The sequence below is a fragment of the Coturnix japonica genome, chromosome 5 (assembly GCF_054131305.1).
Source record: "Coturnix japonica strain WE chromosome 5, WE-NBRP24, whole genome shotgun sequence".
In the NCBI taxonomy this organism is placed as follows: domain Eukaryota; kingdom Metazoa; phylum Chordata; class Aves; order Galliformes; family Phasianidae; genus Coturnix; species Coturnix japonica.
In genome coordinates this window covers 28,005,311-28,026,661 of record NC_140667.1, presented here as the reverse complement: position 1 = coordinate 28,026,661, position 21,351 = coordinate 28,005,311, and the positions used below count along the sequence as shown (strand labels likewise).

Genomic DNA, 21,351 nt, shown 5'->3' with positions numbered 1-21,351 from the left:
GAATGGCTGATCCAGAAAAGGCATATCAAAAGTGCTGGAAAATGCTTTTATCTTGCCTGTACTTCCAGTCTTCTCTTGACACTGGTAAAGTAATAAGCAGCCCTATCTCCATCCATTTATTTCTAGTTACCACACACTTCTGTGCCACCATGGGCAATGCCCCCATCTCCTGTGGTGTTCATCTCTCTTGAAGGTACTTCTTTAAGATTAAACTGTGGCATAAATAATAAAACAATTGGCAGTTAAATTAGAAGCTAAAGCTTACCAGAAATATAAGTCAGAGCTCAGAGATGGAAGAAGCCCAATTGATTTCATACAAGAAATACAATAATGTAAAATCAATGATTATTAATTAACTATCTGAGATCAGACTGAAGCACAGTGAGGAAAGAGAGCTGATTTGCCTACACTTACCCAAAAGAACACAGGATCTTTTCCTGAAAGTAAGACAAAGCAAACAGACGAGGAGTGATTTATCTGAAGTTTGGCTAACATTGCATGGATTCCTAGAGATTTGTTTTAAATATTTCAGAATCTCAATTTCCCACTAGCAGTTACACCTGACTCTTAAAATCAAAAGTAATCTGATAGGTTTTAGTGAGATTTGATCTCTGTTTTACCTTTGTTAAAATAAGTGTTGTGCTGCTTTTTCAGTTTTGAGCTTTCTTTGAATTCTTCATCCCATGCTGAATCTATCTCGTGTTTTCCATCAGGCTTATGAAGGCCTTCCTTTTACGAACATTCTTACTCAAATCATTGACCACTGTAGCTATTTCCCCTACAAAACTGTCCTAGATGCACATATATTTCTGCCCTCCTACCCCTTTTGCCCTTCTTTTTCTTAAGATGAGACTCAAGTACTGCTTGGCTTTGCATTCTTAGCAATGTTTTTCAATATGTAGAATTTCTGTGCGTCGCACTGAAGGGAAATACAGATGTACTGATGTGTTTTTAGGGCATAGGCAAAGCAGCAGGATGATCAACTATCCTTTGTTCATTTTCCAGTTGTTTCCAGATGCGCTAACATACAGGATATACGCACACATTCTACTTACCTACTTTTCTGTAGTAATTGGTTTGGATTTATGGAATGCCTCTCATAAAGCGTCTCTTGCTGCCGTTGCTGCTTTCCTATAAAATAGTAGAAAGGAAACTCATTCCTAAATGGTTTCCTCTGGACAGGATTTTCTTGTGGAGGAGGGAGAGAATACAATCCATTTAAGCTTCTCCATAAAGAGTTTTATTGAGTTGTGGCCCATTAAACTGGACTTGATGAAAACCTTTCCAAACAACTGGACTTCGGGGAACCGCAACTCTAAAGTGCTGTGCATAGCACAACTGAAACGATGCTTTCATAAGAAATCATTTTAATTCAAATTGTGATTTGTTTTGTTGTGTTGTTTTGGTTTTTTTTGTTTTATGAGTACAAAAGTTGCAGGGACTTCTTGGCTATTTCTTGCTCTAAGGCATGTTCATAATCCCATCTCTCATTATTTGTTCTTATGCTCAGGACATCTTACCCTTTCCCCGTTTTCAATTCACCAGGTGTGTTTTTTACCAGGCAAAGTATATGTGTGGAATCTAGATGATTAGGAGGACTGCAGGATAGCTGTATGTTATTTCTTTCAAGTTGTCCATTTTCCTTCTTTATTCACAGCCTCTGGCTTTTTCTACAGACAAGGAAAGCACCCCAGAAGAAGCATTCTGTTGGAGCACACTGTGCAAGAGTGTGAGGTACTGCTGGGGTGTCTCAGCTTTACGTACTTGCAAGCTGAGAAGGTCTGTGCATAGAGAGTTTCTCCATGCAAGCAGATTTAGGGGGAGATATGAATCAGGGATAACCATTTTGGTAATAAACTACAAGTTCCTGATAAAGACAAACTATGCAATGATTTGTCTATAAGGCATTGTGCTTTGGTAAGGTCTTACTGAGATCTCTGCACTGATATATGCTGTACAATCTTCAGGAATGTATTTGATTTCTTAAGCTCAATTTACCCAAAAGCATATGGGGAATACTTCCCCCATCCTTTCCCTGCCCTGTTTTAGAGCCTTTTTAAAATCTTCTCATTAAGTGCTGTAAGCAATCAAAATTTTGTTATCCCAAAGATTTCATGTGGTAATAGAGAACAGTTGTGCTACAGGATGAGTATGGAAATGCAGGATACCTAAAGCTACTTTGCAAATTAGAGTAACTTTTTGGTTTTGTGACAGGGAACAATTCTGTCCTGAGATAACTTAGATCCTGTTACAAGACTGAGGTCTCAGGGGTATTGCAAGCCTTACAAGGATTTGGTGAGGCTTGGTGGAAAACACTTTTACCTTGTGTAAGGCCATTGCCCTAAAGGACATTTCTGTGCAGAGAGGGAGTAGGGGACATCTGCTTTGTGGAGCCTGGCTACTGCCATAGAGCTAGTGCCTGGAGAGAGCCCCTGACTCTCTCCTTGAGTGACATTCAGGAGGGCTGGAGGCAATGAAACCAGTGAAACTGGAAATGAGAACAAGCCTGGAAACTGGGTCACAATTCCTGCTCAAAAGCAGGTGATGTACAGAGTAAGGATCACTGCTTTCATGTCTATAATAGATCAGATTCTTGCACAGAGGGCCCAGGAATAACCAGCAGTGAGGGGAAGAAAAACAGTCCTGAGGTCTGCTGGGATATCTGATGCAAAATCAACTTCGTTGTTTTCCTGACAGGCTTTTTCCTGGGCTCTGTTGCAGCTGGAAAAACAACTCTTGTAATCCACAATAAGAAGGGAAATTCTGGCATGAAGATTGTCCACCCAGACATTTTGGCACAATTAGAGAAAAGATTTGTTTAGCTTAGCACTGCTTTTATTGGGTTGCAAGTCTAACCGAACCTGTAGAGGTAGTCTATCCTTGTTGAATGATAGTGTTGGTGGTATAGATCTCCTTCGCGTTTCTCAGCTATGCTTTTCTGTTCTTCTGCAGTTTATGTTCTCCTGAGACACTCTGTTAGCAGTGATTGCTTAAAGCAATAGGACAAAAATAAATAAATAAATAAATAAATAAATGAAAAATTCTAACAAGCCAGTGTTGTTTCACTAAGGACAGGTATAGTATAAAGCCTGAAAAAGCTCAGGCTTTTTTCACAAATCAGTGTTACTTGGTAATTCGTCTTTATCTGAGTTCCAAAGTGTTGGCTGTTAATGTGATCTATTATTCATAGCCATGGTTAGTGCAGAAGTAAGTATCTTCATGCTCTCTAGGAGTACAAAAGATGAGGCAAATATAGCAGAAAAGGATATCTGAGGAAGAAAATAATAAAACTTAAAAATCTGATATACTTTAAAAGAAGCATTGCGTGGTTTCACTAATGTTCCTCAGTCATTGCTTAGAACCCATTGCTTATAATAGTGTCAGTATGGGGAAAGTGTATGTCTTCCCAGCGTAAACAGAAATGACACTGATGTTAATACAACTGATTTTATCAAATGTTTCATTAAAATATCCAAAGTCCATTACTTTTGTTAAAGTCATTAGTTTTCCCTAATAAAATCTTGGTGTTTTGTTTTGGTTTTTTTTTTTTCTTACCATATGAGAGCTCATAGCCCAGTAAAAATCATCTTATTTTATTGCTTAGTTTATCTTCCTGGTATTTTGATAAATAATCTGGCATATGATCCCATTCCTTCATCTTTTATTTATTTATTTATTGCAAGGCACTGGCTTGATTTCTGGTTATTGAACCTACTTCTAGAAGTCCATCCAATATATTTTTCCAACTCATTGCATTCTCTGCTATTGACAAGAAATGTTGTCCCAGTAATTAGTATTTTCTGTTGGACTCCTGCAATCAATTCCTGTGATTCATTTCTTTCATAAAGATTCCATAAACTGTATTAATAAAAAAGCTTTCCCTAATTAGAAAACAAACTCTAATGTACGTTTTTCTGCTGTCATCATCAGTTCCCTCTAAGCCTTTTGTTTCTCAACTGCTCAACTGTCTCCCATTTATCTTCCTTTATCTCATCTAATGACATCTTTCCAGTTTCTATTCACTTTTCATCAAGGCGATATATTTTCTCTTCCATAATACTTTCGTGTTCTTAACATGCCTCATGACAGAAATCATTTTTCAGTTATTTAATGTTTATTCTACATTGTTCTCCAATAATAAATAATTATTACAGACCTCCTGCTGGGGGAAAGGCAATGCTAGAAGGGAATGAAAGAAAAATAAGAGGTTTGATCATTTTGTAAAGTTAGACTTTGAAAAATCTAAAATAGCTGGATTTCCTGAACCTTTCATCCATCTCTATCTTTCTCACTTTAGTAGGATTGCTGTGCAAGACTAGCAGCAGCTGCTACTTATAGTCAATTCCAGAAGCTCATGGGTAGACCAAATCTGACTCCATACTATTTTCCAATGTCTATTTTCTATTCATTTCACCATTTAAAAACAACAAACCTCATTTCAGTCTGGTAACTTCTTTAGGCTTCTATTTACTACCACTGTTTACTCAGCTCAAATTGCATGCTGCTTTTGGTGAAACTTGGACTGAAAAAAAAGAAAAGACCTTTTTTTTTTTTTTTTGGTAATAAAAAATAATGAAGATTATACTGATAAACAATAAGGGGAAATTGATGAAGAAGCGTCAGTAGGAAAAGATTTTATGAGGCCGGGATTTTCTTTGATTTCTTGATTAAATAGTGCTTATCAGAAGAGATGTTTCTTACACCTGTAAGACAAAGCAATAAATTCTTTCACATGCATCAGGAGCATCTGTAGGATTGTGTATTCCTTTATCTTCCAGAAGTGAAAAGGAAATCATTCCTTATGTTTCTTAGTTGAAGTTTGGGAAAGTATGTTTGTGAAAGCAGTTGTCAGTCTCAGCACACTCTACAGCCAGTCCCCCTCATAGTGAATTTATTTTCAGACTTGGGGTCAGGTAATATACCTTTCTGTTACTCCAATTTAGAATTGGAGCAAGTCATAGAGTTAAATGTACATCTGTTTTAGAAATGCTTCTGAAGCCTGCCTGTGTTCTCCCCATCCTCAGCTGGTTGCTTGGAGTTTCTCCTATAACTGACTGTGAAGATCCCTAGTTGCATGAGGACATTCAATTGTTAGCTTGTAGGCCTCCAGCTCTGTCAGTTGTCTCAGCATAGAAAATGGTAGGGCTTTTGTGCTCAGTCTGCACATAGCACTCGAACAGATTTGATAGGTTATGGAGCACATTGCAGGCACTGCTTCTTATCCCTTTCATAAATATTTTAGTCTGAATTCTGAAAACAAAGTTTTGTATTTTGTTTTTTTCTTTTTTAGCTTTGCCTCATTGAATTGAAGGCTGTTCCAGAATCTTAGTTTACTACTGGTTATAAACTTTCAAATTTCCAGGCAAAATGTGTCTGTGGCTACACGTTTGTTCCTGTGCCAGTGTTGTCTTCCAGTCTGAGAAGCTCTCCTCTTTCTTTCCTGCTCCATTCCCCCATGTCCCCATCCTACTTGCTCACACAGACAGCAGACAGCCGTCTTTTTGGCGGGATTCACTGAGCTCATGACTTCTATAGGCCTTTCCGTGGCTGCCTTCTCCTCAGCAGCACGTGGCTTGTCTCTTGCATTTTGAATTCCTGAGTGACCTGTGCTGTGCCTCATATTCCAGTGTAAAGCTTGCTAGTGTCTTGTAAAACATGCCAGTGCACTGTGCAGTTGGGATCACTGTTGTCCTGGCTATGCTGTGGGATGGGTTAGTAATCTTGCAAGGAACCAATATAGCTAAGAAGTGTTTTCTTTTCAGTAACTGTTTTCCCTTTCATCTTACACCTTCTGTGCTTATTTTTATTTTCTTTGTCAAAAGCTTTGCAGAGATCCAAATAGATGAGATCCAATATATATATTGAATTTTTCCTTTAAAAAAATAAAAAATAGCCTCAAGGTATGTCAGAAAAAGGTATCCAATATGTCTGCTGCGACATCCGTGTTACATTCTATCCTGTTTCCCAAGCGTTTTATTATTCTTCCCTTCAACATTTCTTCTAACACCCCTCGTGGTACTGATTCAGATCACAAGCCTCAATTCACAAGTTTACATCTTTTTTCCCCCCTCTCCCATTTGAGGTCTGTGTTTGCAGCTTTTCAGTTGCATTGCATCAGTTTCACAGATGTATGACAAATACTGGCTGCCAGGCCTCAATCCACTGATTCTTCCTTTCATTCTGTATTTCATTCTCTGTTTTCTGAGATCCTTGAAGATGCTTAAGAGCCTATTCTGTGTCGGCCTTTCCATCCTGAGGATGACATACAGTGACTTTTATAATATTTTGTTACTCTTTGGTCAGAAAACAAATGTAAATATGTCTCTTTTTTTTTTCTTTTTTTTTCAGTTTCTGTTAATGTAGAAACAACAACAAATCTGTGTATCTGGTTGTGAAGTACATGATTGTAATTTAAAGGTTATTATTCCAAGTAAACAAATCATTCAAAATAGAACATTGCCTCTGAATATCGTGAGCTAGTTCTGTTTCACTAAAAGGAAAGCTAATGCTCAGCCTCAGAGGTAATTGGAGCAGCCTCTCAGAGGGGCCCTGTGATGTGCTGCTGAAAGGACATGATTTATTATGTTTTTTCATTGCTATACTTAGTTATATGCATATTGTAACTACATAAAAATGCAGTAACGGAATGTACGTAGGGTTATTTGAATGTCTATCCATTTGCACGTACAACTGTGCCTAGCGCACGTTCGTGTGTAGGTTAGCACTTATGTGCAGAACGCTGCACAGAATGCCAAATATCTGACCTTAGACATCAGGTTTGTAAGTGTTTCTCTTTGGGCCTATCTGATTAAACATCCAGCTGTTGTGGGAGACTGTAGCTGAGCATTTGCACAGTTTTTCCACCCCATCTTCTCCCTTGCATTCTCAGAGACCAGCAGTTTCAGCCCCACAGGCGTGTTAAGCACCAGGAGGCACTCTGCTGTCTCTCTGGTAGATTGTCTGTGCTTCCCCGCAAGGGAGGAGGGCTGTCTGGCTGGGAATCATGACAGAAAGGAATTCTGGTTCTGTCAAGGTGCATCACAGATGTGTGATGGGACATGCTTCTCCTTTCTCCAGTAGTTTGTTGCAGTAAGAATAATAATTAACATGTAAGAGGAGAAAGTGCTAGCATTGCAGTTTTCCTGCTTGAAGTAGTTCACAAAGGTTGTATCACATCCTGGGGTGGCTTTGCCAGCTTTGTAAGGAAAACATTGAGATTTGGACTAGTCTGGTGTTCTCTGGCTGCATTTATGGTCTTTGTGTGCCCTCCTTTATTTTTTTATTTCTGAAGAAGAAAGCAAGACTGTATTTGGTTTAAATTCTGAAAATCATAAAACTGTAACCTTGCTGTGGGCACATGTGAGTCATAATGCTTATCTTTAAGGACTGGGTGTGAGGACTTTGTTTCTTCATCCTGTGTCACAGTTGGATGAGACAGACATGATCACACTGAGATTTCTTGTGACTCTGCAGACTACAAACACAAGTTAAACCTGCCTTCTATACTGATGTTCTTAACACTTAAAATTGTACATGCTTTTGTTCTGCAGCAGAATTTGCTGCTGAATCTCTTGTTATATTAAGTAACCTCCAAGGCCCAGAGCTTCGCTGCAGCTCATCCTCAGTAATGGATGGTTCCTTGTAATGGAGTGAGGAAGTTAGGCATATTTCTGACCTGGTCAGCATACCTGAATGCCAAGCTAAATCCAATTGCACTATTTCCCAGGAAAATTCAGGTCATATGTTGAAACTCCAAGGACAAGGTTCTTGAATAGAATTCTTCTTAGTCATTGTCCGTTTTTCTAAAGAGGGCATCCAGATCACTGCAGTGCTGTGTCTCCTTCCCTGATATGGTGACCTACGTGTGGATTACACCACTTCTGTAGCAGGTGTAATTCTTGGAGGAGCTAAGGATGCACAGCTGTAGAAGTGCTAGTAGCAATTAAAATTACATTGCATACTGGCAGTTAGTGTTTTGCTCAAAATTGTCTCTTGCCTGAACCAGCAGGAGTGATTTGGCTTAATAGAATGACAGTAAGACAAGCAAAATATTCTGTTGGTATGATGTTTTTTTATTACCTGTGAATCCTTTTAAAATTGCAGCATAACCTTTACATTCTTATGTGAAGATCTCAACTACTTAGAAGTGACAAGCTTAAATCTAAAGTAAATTTGTTATTTCTGTGGTCCTTTTCTCTTCTGGAAGCTCAGTCTAGTGAGACTATGCTACAGGTCTGAGCTCTGATCAGCATGTGATAGATACATGTACTTACCTATTGTTTGTTTGTTTGTTTTGCAGATCGTGATTGCAAAATCCCCTGTTGCTCCGTTTTCCACGTTTTTCTACACCATTGAGAAATCAGGCTTGATTCTTCAAGGTAGGACCAGAACATTATTTTCCTTTTACTATTAGTGTTTTCAGTATGCTGAAGGGAGATGAAAGTGGCTGTTGTTGAAATGGTGTGTTCTAACAGTCTAGTTGAGAAGGACAGTCTTCTGCAGCTTTTACTGTCTTGTCTTGGATTGTAATGAATTAGTTGTTGCATATTTAATGTGAATGCCGCATGGTCCTAAATGGATGTGGGTGTCCAACCTTTTGGTTTGCCTGGATAGCATTGAATGAAGAGGAATTGTCATGGGCTGCATATAGAGTACATAACGTAGTTAGCGTATATAAGTAACAGAACTTTTTGTTAAGTATTTTTATTAAAATGTCAGAAAGTGAGCAGCGGAAACGTGTAACTAGTTGGATATTTGACCTTGTTTTTGAGAAGCAAATGGCTCAATGTTGGTTCAGTGCTGGAGGCTGCAGTTCTTTGTGAATTCTTGAGGCGCTTGTCAGAAATTTTGAATGAAATTTTAATCTTTTTGTACTTTGTCCTTGGAAAATATTTGTTTACAAATGCGCATACTGCCATGTGTTTTTACTGCCAGAAAGTGATGACCTGATAATGCGTCACTCTGATGCCACAGATATTTTTCTGTGGTAAGAGAGGTCACATAAAGGTCTAGTAAGTTGAAAATCTGATTGCAACTCTGTATATTCCATTCAAAAATTCGTAGCTAATGTATTTATGGTGACTGAAAACAGAGTTGCAAACATACAAAAAAAAGTTGATAATCTTTTCAGGAATCATGAAATCACATTCCTTTACTGAAACTGAAAGCACAATTGCATTTTTTTCTCTCTTCACAGGGCCGTGTTTTGCCCAATGTATCAAAATGCTTAAAAATTACTTGCCATAATTGGAGTTAGTACTGTACTTCCTGAGTCCTGGTTTCAGTCTGGGTGGTGACAATTGTACAACAGTGTTTGGTGGCTGTGAGCAATGGATGCATGCACAGGGCTGGGCTGAGCTACTTGGCAGGGCAAGGCTGCTGCCATGATGGTGTAGAGTAGGGAACAACTGTGGAATGTGCTGGGTGGGGCTGGGTTGGACATGGTAGTGGTATGGGTATGGTACTGAAAAGCTGGTTACTAATAATGTGATGACAGGGAGCTAGAGTTCTTTGTGGCCATCTCCTAAAATATGTATCTTAAAACTGCAGTGAATAAGGGAAATGTAGCCGTTCACTTCTTTTCCCCATTTATTCCAATAAATATTTCTTTAATGTACCAGCTTTTTGACAGATGTTCATAGACAAGCTTTGTTGAGTTGCTGTCTGTTGATGTGCAGTCGGGATCGCAATTGTTGCATCAGATAAGCAGATCAAATGAAACTATTCAGTACCTGTCGGTTTTTGTTTGGAGGATACACTCTCATATGCAGTTGTGGCATTAAGAAAAAAGAAAAGTGTTTTGTTGCTTCTTGGGTTCCAGTGATTGAGAATCACTGATCCTATAAAGCACTAGGAACCTGTATTGTGTGTGAACAGTTCTAATTGCCTATTTTCCACTTAGAAACTGTACCAGACTAACAACATAATTCCATTTATTCATGACTAGATAAACTTAGATATCTGGTGATAAATAATTTAAGAAAAAATAAAAGGACCAAAACTTGATGCATCTACATAGTGATAATATGAGGGTGCACTGCTTGTTTTCTATGTCTTTAGATATGACACACAGTATATTAGATGGCATTCTGGGAATCACAGAATCACAGAATTATCAAGGTTGGAAAAGACCTAGAAGATCATCTAGTCCAACCATCACCAATACTTCTCAGCCAAATCATGTTCCTCAACACAACATCCAAACGTTTCTTGAACACTCACATGGTCAGTGACTCCACCACCTCCCTGTGCAGTGCATTCCAATGCCTGACTACCCTTTCCGAGAAGTAATACTTCCTAATGTCCAGCCTGAATCTCCCCTGGCGCAGCTTAAAACCATTCCCTCTAGTTCTATCACTAAGGAATTTGATTTGCTTTATTTTGACCGGTAATTATAAACAGTCTGCAAGATCTAGATACAATCTATCAGTTTAAACCAAGCTGGCTTTCAGAACTTCAGGATAGGGTATAAGATATGCTACTTTTGGTCTCAAATATCTTCTGGGTTGCAAAGATGTTTCTGGTCATGATGAAAAAATACTATTTCCTGCTCTTTCTTAAGGCAATTATGGGAAGCTTTGGGAAAGAAACATTTCCCATTTCAGACATGGCAATCACTTGTTCAGAGAGGATATTTATTTGTTTCACTTCAAGTATACCAAGTATACAGCTTTCTAAGGGCTGAATCCTACCTTCAGAGAACAAACCTGCCTAATACTGTGTAATGATGATGGAGCAAGGTTTTTTTGATAGAGGGATCCTTAAAAGCACTGTATTAGGAGTATGGCAATTGCTCTTCTCCCTGTTTCTGCAGTACGTATTTAAACAGTCTGTTTTTCTAAAATCATTGTGGATTTCTTTAAGTGATCAACTATATCTCCATTAGGCATACTTTGTGTAAGCTTTTTCTTAGTTACTGTCTACGGCATTGCTTCAATTTCAGTTATTTTTTTCTGAGATGGATAGTAAGCAAGGTCATAATGGCTATGAACTGGAGAAGGGCAGATTTAGTCTAGGTATTAGGAAGAAATTCTTCACTGTGAGGTTGGTGAGACACTGGAACAGGTTGCTCAGAGAAACTGTGGGTGCTTCCTCCCTGGAGGTGTTTGAGGCCAGGCTGGATGGGGCTGTGAGCAACCTGGTTTAAAGGGAAGTGTCCTTGCCAATGGCAGGGGGGTTTGATCTAGATGATCTCTAAGGTCCCTTCCAACCCAAACCATTCTATGGAGCTCTCACTGCTTTACAAGGAGAAGATGGATTCAAATAAGATGTCCCTAAAGCAACTGGCCATTGTTTTGTTTTTGGTGAGGGAGTTGTTCCAGTATTGCAGCCTGAAGGATACTGTACAGCGTGAACAAGCAGAATCTGTCCCACAACCTGATTGCAGAGGCAGCCTTTACTTTAAGTTCTTTTTGTTGAATTCATCTGGTGTCAGGAGGTGAGCATATTTAGGGTGTCTGATGAGAACAAGTGGATGGGTGTGGGAACTGGCGAGAAAGAGCAGCTGTCTGAAATGCTCAGAATTCTTTCTTCTTACTCAGGGGGTCCCATCCCAAGACCGTTAACCAATAGGCCATAAACAAAATTGATATCTGAAAACGTGGCTGGAAGCTCCTCGATTAGTGAGGGTGAATAGGCAATGAAAGACAAAGTGAAAGTGCGATTTAACAGTTGCACAAGCAATTTCCATTACCACCTCTGAGGGATTAGGATGTGTGGAATAGGCTAAAAATGAGGAGGAGCTCCCTCCCTTTTGTTCTTTGGGCCAGAGGATAATAAAACGGCAGGAGAGGCAGTGCGGCTAGTTAGGGATTTCACAGACTGCTATTTGATGCAGTTTAAGGAGCCCTTCTGCTATTGTTGCAGTTGAAATGGGAAGCGGAACTGTTCTCCATTCGCAAAAATCTCCAGCCTCCTCAGGAAGAGGGCTGAGAGCAAAAGGCTATTAAGATGGTAATGCTGCCCCATTTGGAGGAGTGTATCAAAATCCTCTTTGTCAGTGTAAATCGCTGCTCTGTTTCCCTGGTGTCTTTGCATCTCATGGCCCAGTGCAAGCACAGAAGCGTTTAGAGGAGACCTAGTGAAGGAGGACCTGCTCCCCTTGTATTGTCAGAGGAAAGCTCCAAAGTGCCCTAAAGTGCCACAGAGAACATTTTTGCTTTTACAAACTTACTGTGTTCAGGGATGAAAATAATCTGTTCACTCCTTTTATTTCTGCTTTCAGGCTAGATAAATGAAATCTGGTTATTGGAAAACAAGAGTAACTAGTGGGAGATTTAGCAAGGAAAATCAGCTTTCAGTCTTTTCCTTTCATGGCTTCAGTATGGTCTGTGCTGTGGAGGAGGTGGAGTGCAAACCCAAAAATACCCTCAGTTGTCTTTACACTGCAATGAGATGTCATGTGCTGCCACGCTGCACAGTATGACTCTGTAATGGACCTGAATTATGATTGGAAAATCCAGTCTCAGTTTTATAAAGCTCCTTTTCTTAGAGAGGCAGAAGCCTGAAATTTAAACACTCCAAAAGAGTGGAAATTTTACTGTCTGCATGTGTATTCTGTTTAAGCTGTTGCATTCCTAACTCAGTTAAAGTGAATGACGTGATTCTGTTCAGAAAAGAACTGACAAAGAAAAGGCTTCAGATCTACTTGTTTAGGGCTGCAAGTCACAGGATAATTTCTGCCATTGACAGCAACATAAATTGTATTTTGGATTGGAAATGATTAGCTGGTACTTCTGTTACCGATGTGTCAGTCAGAGCAGATTTGGGGCTGATCTTGCCCAGCTGTAGCTTGAAAGAATATAGCACCTACTGGGTTGGTCAGGTGGACTAGAAGATGTGACTTGCCCACATGCGTGAGTGTCCAGAGAGAAGAAATTCTGAATAGTCAACTTTAAGCTGTATTCTGTGGGTGATCTCCTGATTTTGGGGAATAAATAGAAGCTAGCAACAGGCCCTACCTGTTAGCAACTGGCAACTCAGCGGTCAGAAATGTCTCATTCCATCTCACCCCTGTAAATACCCTCTGTTACCAAGAAGATGGTGCAGCAAAAGATGACGGGAAGTGTGGTGGCTGCTTGCCAACTGGAGAGCTTGTCGGGACTTTTCAGTGCATGCTTTTACCAAGTGATTAACGTTGCTCTTCCCAGAATGAACTCAGAAGCATTGGAAACATAAGGCAAATAATATTATTGAGCTGTGACTTGCTTTAGAGTAATGATTTATTTTCATTTAGTTTCATAGGGTTTTTAAAGATGGATGGAATCAGGAGGTCATCCAAACTGACCCACATAATTTGCACATTTCCTTCAGCAACCTGATAAGTTATGTTACAGCAAAGCATTTCTTCTAGGATTGCATTCACTTTTGTTTGGAGATGACAAGAAATGTTCCTGCTTTGTCTTGAGAGCATTTTCCAGTTCTAGCTGTCTTGTTGCTAAATACTTGTTCCATACTTTAGATTAGAATTTGTCTGCCTTCAGCTTTTGGCTTCTGTTTTTATTATGGCCTTCAATGCTAAATAAAGGAGTCCTTAAATTGATGCAGTTTTTCACAAGTGTACACGACCTCAAGATTTATCCTCCTTCATATTTGTTCTTCCATTTGGGAGAAAGTTGTAAACCAACTTCAAATTTAATCTCAAAACTTTGGTGTCTCATTCCAACTGGCTCACCTCACTCCCTCAAGAAAGGAAGAAGGTTTTGTACTGTCAAAGTGAAGAGTTTTATTTCTGTCTCAGCAGGACTGGATTATTAGTTGGTTGATTGATTCACTCTTTCTCCTTCCTGCCCTCTCTTCCATAGTGCCCATATTTGTGTGCACAGCCGCAATCACGTTGCCTACAGTACCTTATCAAGGCAAATGACTTATCTTGAGTTGAAGCATGGCGCAGTTTCTTAAGTTTTCAGTTTTAAAGTACCAAGGAGCAAGAGTTCTAGAAACAGCTAAATCTCGGGAAACCTTGTTACGTTGTTTCATTTGTCACTAATGTAATGAAAGAAGCTCATTTTGGTCTCAAAATAGCGCAGTCTGGGTTTCTAGTGCTGCGTGGCAAACGGTCTCCAAAGTGCTATAACTAATTTACGTGGCTGAAGCAAATGAAAAGTGCCCCATTTTATTTTGTAAAGAAATGTTTTGGTAATGAGTGGTGAGGTAGAAAGAGAATTCCGAAAGAAAGGGCAGCATTATTTGTATTGTATTGTGTGAGTCTGAACAGTGAGAGACAATGATTTACTGCATCAAAAGCTTTCATTCAATTGAAGAACTGTAACTATAAAGTGACCTTTGTCTGGAGCAACATGGATATAATCTGTAAAATGAAGCAGGGTTGTACTTGATGTGTGAATGGATAGAAGACAGATTAATGGGAATGAAGTTGTGCTTTGCTGTTGAGATGGTAACAGATTTGCAGTGCCACTGGTAATTTCCGGCCCTATTGGAGGGATAAAGATGAACTGATCATTGTTAGGATCTCTGTGGGGTGGAACAGTTTTTGCTGAATTCCCCACAGGACACTGAAAGGCTCATGCTACTTGTAACAGTTTTATAATAATGGGAGCAACAAAGCATGGTCGGTTTGTAGGCTAGGTCTGTCCTGACAGTAAGGAATGTGGAAAGAATAGGACTCCCATCGTTCCTGTACCAGTAATCACCCATATTGATGTGGCTGACATAAGCAAAAAAGTCCAGTTAGTTCTTGACATTCTGGAGAGTGACTGTTAAACCTGACCCAAGAATGCTGGTCACATAGATGAGCACTATCACTAGGTGGCTTTGCTGGAATTACTCTGCAGCTGCATTGGCAGAGCCTCGCTGGAGTAGCCCAGCTACACATCTGTCTCATTAAATGGTAATGAAGATAGGTGGAGGGATTTATTTTTAACTGTGAAGGAAGACTGGAGCTATCTTGGGTTTAGATCCAACAGTAACAAGATAAACCCTGCCACTTTAATAAGTTTGAGTATTTTTCTCTGTGAAGGTGTTCTTTCTATCTGCATAGTAGATAGACAAAATGTAGTGAAGTTTCTGGCCAAACTTTTTGCTGTGACTGTAAATTACAGGAGGATGTTATACTGAATAAATCCAGTTTTTCATAAAGTATTGAACTATCTCCTTATTTCTGGATATGCTTTAAAGGTGCTGGAAATAGCAATACAGCTCTCTTACAGCAAAAGTCAAACGTAGATCTAATTGATGACAACCAAAGTAAGAGCACTTTATTTTTCTAAACTTACTATGAAAAATGCAGTGTGTCAAACCTGTTCTCATTTGCACGAGTGTCAATGGCAACTAATTTATTTTAATCCAATGCTGTTTAAAAAATGAACAAAAAGTATGAGTCTCATTTGCAAAGATGCAGCCTCTGTCCAAGACTGGCCTGTACTGCAGACTTCTTGGGACAAAATGCTCTCACTTCAGAGAAATTGTTTCCTTACTAGTCCCGCAGTAATGAATCCCTGATCAAAGTGGGTTGCTCCCCTGTGTTTTCAGCACAGTGCTAAAGCAAATGGCCTCTTTTCCAAAAGGCCTTTAACATAAGGAGTGAATGTGCATGTTGATTAGAGGCAGTATCTGTGATTTGTGACATTATATTGTTCTGGGAACTGTGTTTTCTCATAGAAGTCCACGACTCTACTATTGATTGCCTGCTTTTGACATAGATGATGTTACATCTTTCAAGCTACGGATTTGTATAATAAGGACAAATGTACTTACGGTGGACTTAATGTTCTTAAGCAAATACATTCATGAGTGGGAGGCCAAGAAAATGTCTGTCTGAAAACATGTTTTTCAGCCAGAATAAAGTCATATGTTTTTGTGTGCAGCTTATGAAGGTAAGAGGCAGTTAAGTGTTACTGTGACTGGTCCCTTTCTCACATAGGCACAACTAAATTTGTTCTACCATTCTCAAAGTTTATGTCTGTTCTGGCATTTTGCATTGCCACTAGGACGCTTGTTGAAGCCACCACAACCTTCATTCTATCCTATAAAATGATAGTTAATGACAGAGAACTACATCTAAGTGACTTATCCTTTGTAGTATATACAGCGCTTCTTTTCCTGTAAGACTTGGTGTGTTCTGAGCATTAAAATCTGAACGTACAGTTTAGGTGCCAAATGGAACTGTTGGAAGCTGTGTCGTTCCTTGCACTGAGGAGGGGAAAGCAGTGCAGAGATCCAATGGTTCGCTCTAGTCTAAACCTGTAAGTCCCCACAGTGCAGTGCTGTGTGGAATGACACATTTGAATAGCACTTCACAGAAACGGGAAAGCTTTGCCTGAGGGGAGGCTTATTAGCACAGGGACAGCGCTTGCAAACAAGGTTCCTGCTGCTTTGGCCCCAGCACTGTTTGTCTTTGAAACTTTCTCTGTGTTCCTAGGATTAGTACAGCAAGAACAACCTCAGGTATCTCAGCATCTTATGTGTAGACTTGCCCTGTCTTCAAAACTGGACTAACCACAAAATTTAAATGATTTTTATCATGTAGTCTTCAATCTCTCTCAATAAGATGAAAAAGGAATATATGGTACTTTAATGCAAACAGACACATGTGGTACACCCTCCCAACAAACAGGTTTTAACTTCAAAAGGTTTTTCTCATTACAGTCTTTCCCTAAAATTATTAACATTGAGTGGATTTGTAAAGTGTTTTCTGTTATATTTATCTGAACTTTTAAATATTTATCAACCTTGTGTTTGTACCCCTTTTCTCTACCTTTCTGTATTCATAAAGGATAAAGATCAAACATAATGCACTAGCTGAGATTTTGTAACCATCCATCCAAGTGTTGCTGTCAGGAAAAGGCAAATTTCCTTATCGTAGTCAAGAGGGGGCCATGGAATGTTCTGGATACATAGTAAAAAGCAAAATAAATACTACACGGCATACATATCCCATTAAAATAGGCTGGACATTACTAATGAAGACTTGCAAGAGACAGTACAATGACAAGCTATAAAATATTATTTACCTACAGAATTTATTGAGTGATTAATTCAGTTTACAGTAGGTCTGAGTGTAATACTAGTTACACGGTGCTAGTGATTGTTATGGCATTTCTCCTCACTGTTTGTGTTATAGAGAAACTAAAATCTGGCCCTTTGTCATTTGGTTCTGTGAAGACCCTTGAAAAATTTGAGAGATTAGATTTCAGGACTGGATTGAGTTAACCAAGGGCTACAGAGATAAGAGATAATGGTTTGTTGGTGGGTTTGTTAGAGTATGGCCCTCCTTTGTTTGCCACCTGAATTAACACTCCAGAGTCTGCCTGAAGTGTAGCCAAGGCAAGTCAGAGCACACATGGCTGCATGAGTGAAGAGGCAATGTGGCAAGGTTATACTAGAATTAACAGTTCATCAAGAGATGTGTCTGAGACTGGTAAGGAATGTCTCAAATTGACATGAGGCAATTAACACATTGAAAAGATTTTGCTCTGCTCAACAGTGGATCTGACTTCATTTTGACTTTCTAGTTTTCCATTACAGAAACAACATCTCATATTAGTCCAAAGCCTTGTGAAGTTGCTTTCCCCAGAAGCAGCAGTGAAGATGTGGGAAGTGACATTTCTAAAAGTGCCATGATTCTAAGAGCTCTCTCAAGCTGTCTGTGATAGAGCAACTTCTCAGAGTGTCATATGCCATTCTGGAAACCACAGCTGCAGGATATGCACTGCTGAGTAAACTTAGAATAGGCTTATGTCCTAGAAGTCTGGTGTCCTGAGTCCAAACACTGCACACCCTTAGGTGTTCTTAGTTCTTTTGCTTAGAAGTGTATGGAGAACATCATATTCTTCTCTTAGGGTGCATGCATTTGATGAAGGACTTCAGTCCTGAGGCACGTCAGGTTGGAACTGCATACTACAACTAAGTCAGATTTCAATGAAAAATACCTTGGACTTCTTCATGCTGTGTTTTTGCTGAGAGTGAATTACATGGAGCAAGCTATGGGTCAGCCAGCCACATACATTGTAGTTACTTGTTTGTAGACTGTATCCTGTCTGCCCTGATCATTTGCTGGGGTTCACCCAAGAGCAGCACATCCTGTTTGTTTCTTTTTCTTTTGTCCTGCCCTGTACCAGCACAGGGAGAATATTCCTATATATCTTTTCTTTTCTGCTCTGCAATTGGATCACAGTACTCATGATTGTGTTCAATAGCTGGAAATGCTGAGGATATCCGATTGCTGAGATCTCTTATTTTAAACTCCATATGCCAGGAAAAGCATGTGGGATCCCACCAGCTTAGCACTGGAGGGTGCAGGATGCATCAACAGGAAAACCAAACAAAACATGAAGTGAAATTCATTTGGAAAGGGAAGGGACTCATATACCACCCATCAGCAATGTTTAAACTATTCGTATCCGCACAATAGGCCTTTTATTTTCCTTGAGTTCATCTTAATATGCAAACTATCTCAAATTGATTTTTTAGAGGTGCAGCTGTCACTGAAGTCAGTGGGAGCAGTAGGTACTTGTTACCTTTGAAAATCAAGCCAGCATATTCTAATATGACAGCAAAAGCCAAAACCACTAAATTGGAGTGGTTGAACTGTAACTCTTAGTCCTGTAATGTGATCTCCAGCCACCTTTGTATGTGATACAGAGGCAACTTGTGCTGTGTACGCCAGGGCCCAAAGGTGAATTGCTCTTTCTTTGCCCTTGGGCCCTCTCCTGCAACATGTGGCCTCAGTTTAACAGGCCTAACTTGTTTTCGTCGAGAATACTTATGTTTCCCTATGAAACAAGTGTGCTCTGCAATTTTCCCCACAGCAGACACTAGACAGTATTGAGGAGTGGTCAGTTCCCATGCTGACCTGTAGCCTCCTGCCTGTCATAACCACAGAGAGCTCTAGCAGCCACCTGAGGCAATGCTGGGTTTTCACTTTGAAGATTTTTATTTTTTTTTTGTGCCCTGGGAGAGGTTCCTGAGCAGTGGCCACAAGCCAGAGCAAGGCCAGATATCTGCTCTGTGAAACAAACTGGACTCTGCTGACAAGTCTGAGTGTAAGGGGAGAAGGGCAGCACTCCAGCTGGGCCCAGCTGGCTGGGCTCAGCAAGGACACCACTCATTACTGCAGCAATCGGGGGCACAGGAAGACTCGGTGTACAAGTGCAGTCTGCAAAGGGGGTAAATGAGCTGACCCACCTGAGGGCTGCAGCTGACACCCGGGCACTAATTGAGGCCAGCTTGCCTCACACTCTTTCTGCCTGTGTCCTCTAAAGACAGATCTTTGCAGGCTGAGATCTAGCTGAGGATGGAGCTGCATCCCCAAAGCTGGCACATCTTACAGAGCAAAAACTGGGTCTGAATGGAGGCATATGTCCAAGAAACAGTTTATATCATTGCCTTTGTCTTTATGGTTATTATGTGTCAGTCGATACCTGTATGTCCTTTGGGTTGGAGTAGGGCTTTGCAGCAGTTTCACAGACTGAGCAAAGGTGACAGGGAATCCTCTTTTTGGTTGTTGTTGTTTTTCAAAATATGTTTTCCTGTGTGATCCATGTAAATAGCCTAATTTCGGTAGCTTCAGTTTACCTGTCTGTACATAAATGGTAATACCTGCTGTCCAGGTATCTGTGTCTGTCATTAGAGAAACAGCAACTCATCTCTAATATAAGCATACTTACACTTCAGGTACAGCTTGGGAAGTGGCTGGCAAGAACTGAATGCATGTATTAGTCTAGCTATTGAGAGCCAGGTGTCAGTTGTAGGTGTTGCTGTGTTCAGAGGAGCTAACCAAAGTTAACTTTTGTAAGCAGTGCCACATACTGTGGCAGAAGAAGGCCAGAGGGCTAGAAATTGGCTGGCAGCTGATTGCCTGGAATTCTCTTCCTTCTTCCTAAATTAGGCAAAAGAAGGGTGATGGTGAACCAAGACTTTCTTTTCCTTTTGTTCTGACCAGAGTAGATTAGTGAGAAATCAGTCTGAGCATTTCAGGAGCTGGAGCTCAAATCCTCTTGGCTTTGCCTGGGTTGATTGTCCAGAGAGGACTGCGAAGTTGTTATTAAATTTGTTCATCGATCCTTCCCTTAGTATGAAGAGTGAGTAATAATTTAGTCATTTGTCCAAGAAGAACAAAATCTGCAGGAGTATGCAAGTGATGAACCTGTGGTAAATAGGGTTTGACAGCTGCCTGTTGCAGATCAAAGTGTATGGATTTTGCTGAATGTCCTAAAGGCTTTTTTGTTCATAAAGTAATGGATGTGGCAGGGAAAGGTCTGCTGCTAATGGTGGTTTCAGGAACTGTGATCAGTATATTCCAAGTCTAATCTGGGGTCTTCTTGAGCACTTCCTTGAATAGCTGCAAAGGATTAAGTTGTTTCGCTTTTCTTTATTATTGGTTTGTTTGTATTATTGTTTTTCTTAATGCTCAGAATCAATAGCTTAACTGGTTCAGAGAATACTATTTTAAATGGTCCTTTGTTACTGCTTGCACCCTAGATTGGCATTTTTTGCAGTTCACTGGTTCTGTAACGTATTTTTATAGTACCACATATTGTTGGTAAAATAAGAAGGCTTTAAAATACAGGAAGTGGAGGTAATGTTGATCTTGAAACACCAGCAATTGAAAGGACTATTCAGAGTTTCCTTCAAAACAAAACCAAGTGGTAAGATAATGCTAACCAGGGCGGTGTGCCCAGCAGAGCATCATATTAAATGTCCACTGTTATTGTTCAGCTCAGTGTTTGTTCTTCATGTGAACAAAAGGAAGGAAGAACTCTGCTATCAGGCTGGAGAGGAAGGAGTCTTTGTTGCCCTTGGCTACCCTAACTTTAAATGTGAGGAAGCACAGGGCACTGCAGCATAACCTTTCTGTGGTATGGGATGGGAAGAATTAATAGTCTGGGAGGTTAAGGGCAGACACTCTCTTTATTTAAAGTATAAGTTTCCCTTGCATGATAGCCCCAAATCAGGTATGGCAATGCTAGTATTTTATTTACGTCATGTTGAGTCAGAGGTTTCAAACCCTGGTTCCTCTGCTTTGCTGTTTCTCCTACTGTTCTGTCCCCCCTCTGTGGTATTGCTCAGCATTAGAACAGTAAGGGATGCCATTCCCTTATTGAGTGTGGCAGGCACTGGGTGTCCTCAGTGCAAAGTTCAGACTTGTTGCTGAAGCATCAGGAATGTATCTGCTGGAGATGAAACTAGACAGGTTTACTGTACTTTGCTGCTGCTGCTCCACCCACAGAGTTGACTGCTGAAGTGACAGAATCCCTGCCATCTCTCTTCCCCTCCTTCAAGTCATGAGGCTGACATGCTCTCAGATTAATGAGGAAGTTTATCATGCTCACAGCCATTGTTTCAGAACTTGAGATGATTCAGTCAATGACTGAGTCATCAGCTGTGCCCGTG

At 40.1% G+C, this 21,351-nt stretch overlaps 1 protein-coding gene across 9 annotated transcripts in view; it reads left to right on the top strand.

Moving 5' to 3' along the window:
• Positions 1-21,351, top strand: part of RAD51B (RAD51 paralog B) — a 353,109-nt gene that overhangs the window by 223,455 nt on the left and 108,303 nt on the right. For all 9 annotated transcript variants that reach the window (XR_014946640.1, XR_014946639.1, XR_014946641.1 and 6 more), the window contains exon 10: positions 8,300-8,378. Coding sequence is in view for 6 of the 9 variants with exons in the window: in XM_085549011.1 (XP_085405137.1) it covers positions 8,300-8,378 (79 nt within the window). In the remaining 3 variants the exon portion in view is untranslated. The remainder of the gene's footprint in view (positions 1-8,299; positions 8,379-21,351) is intronic.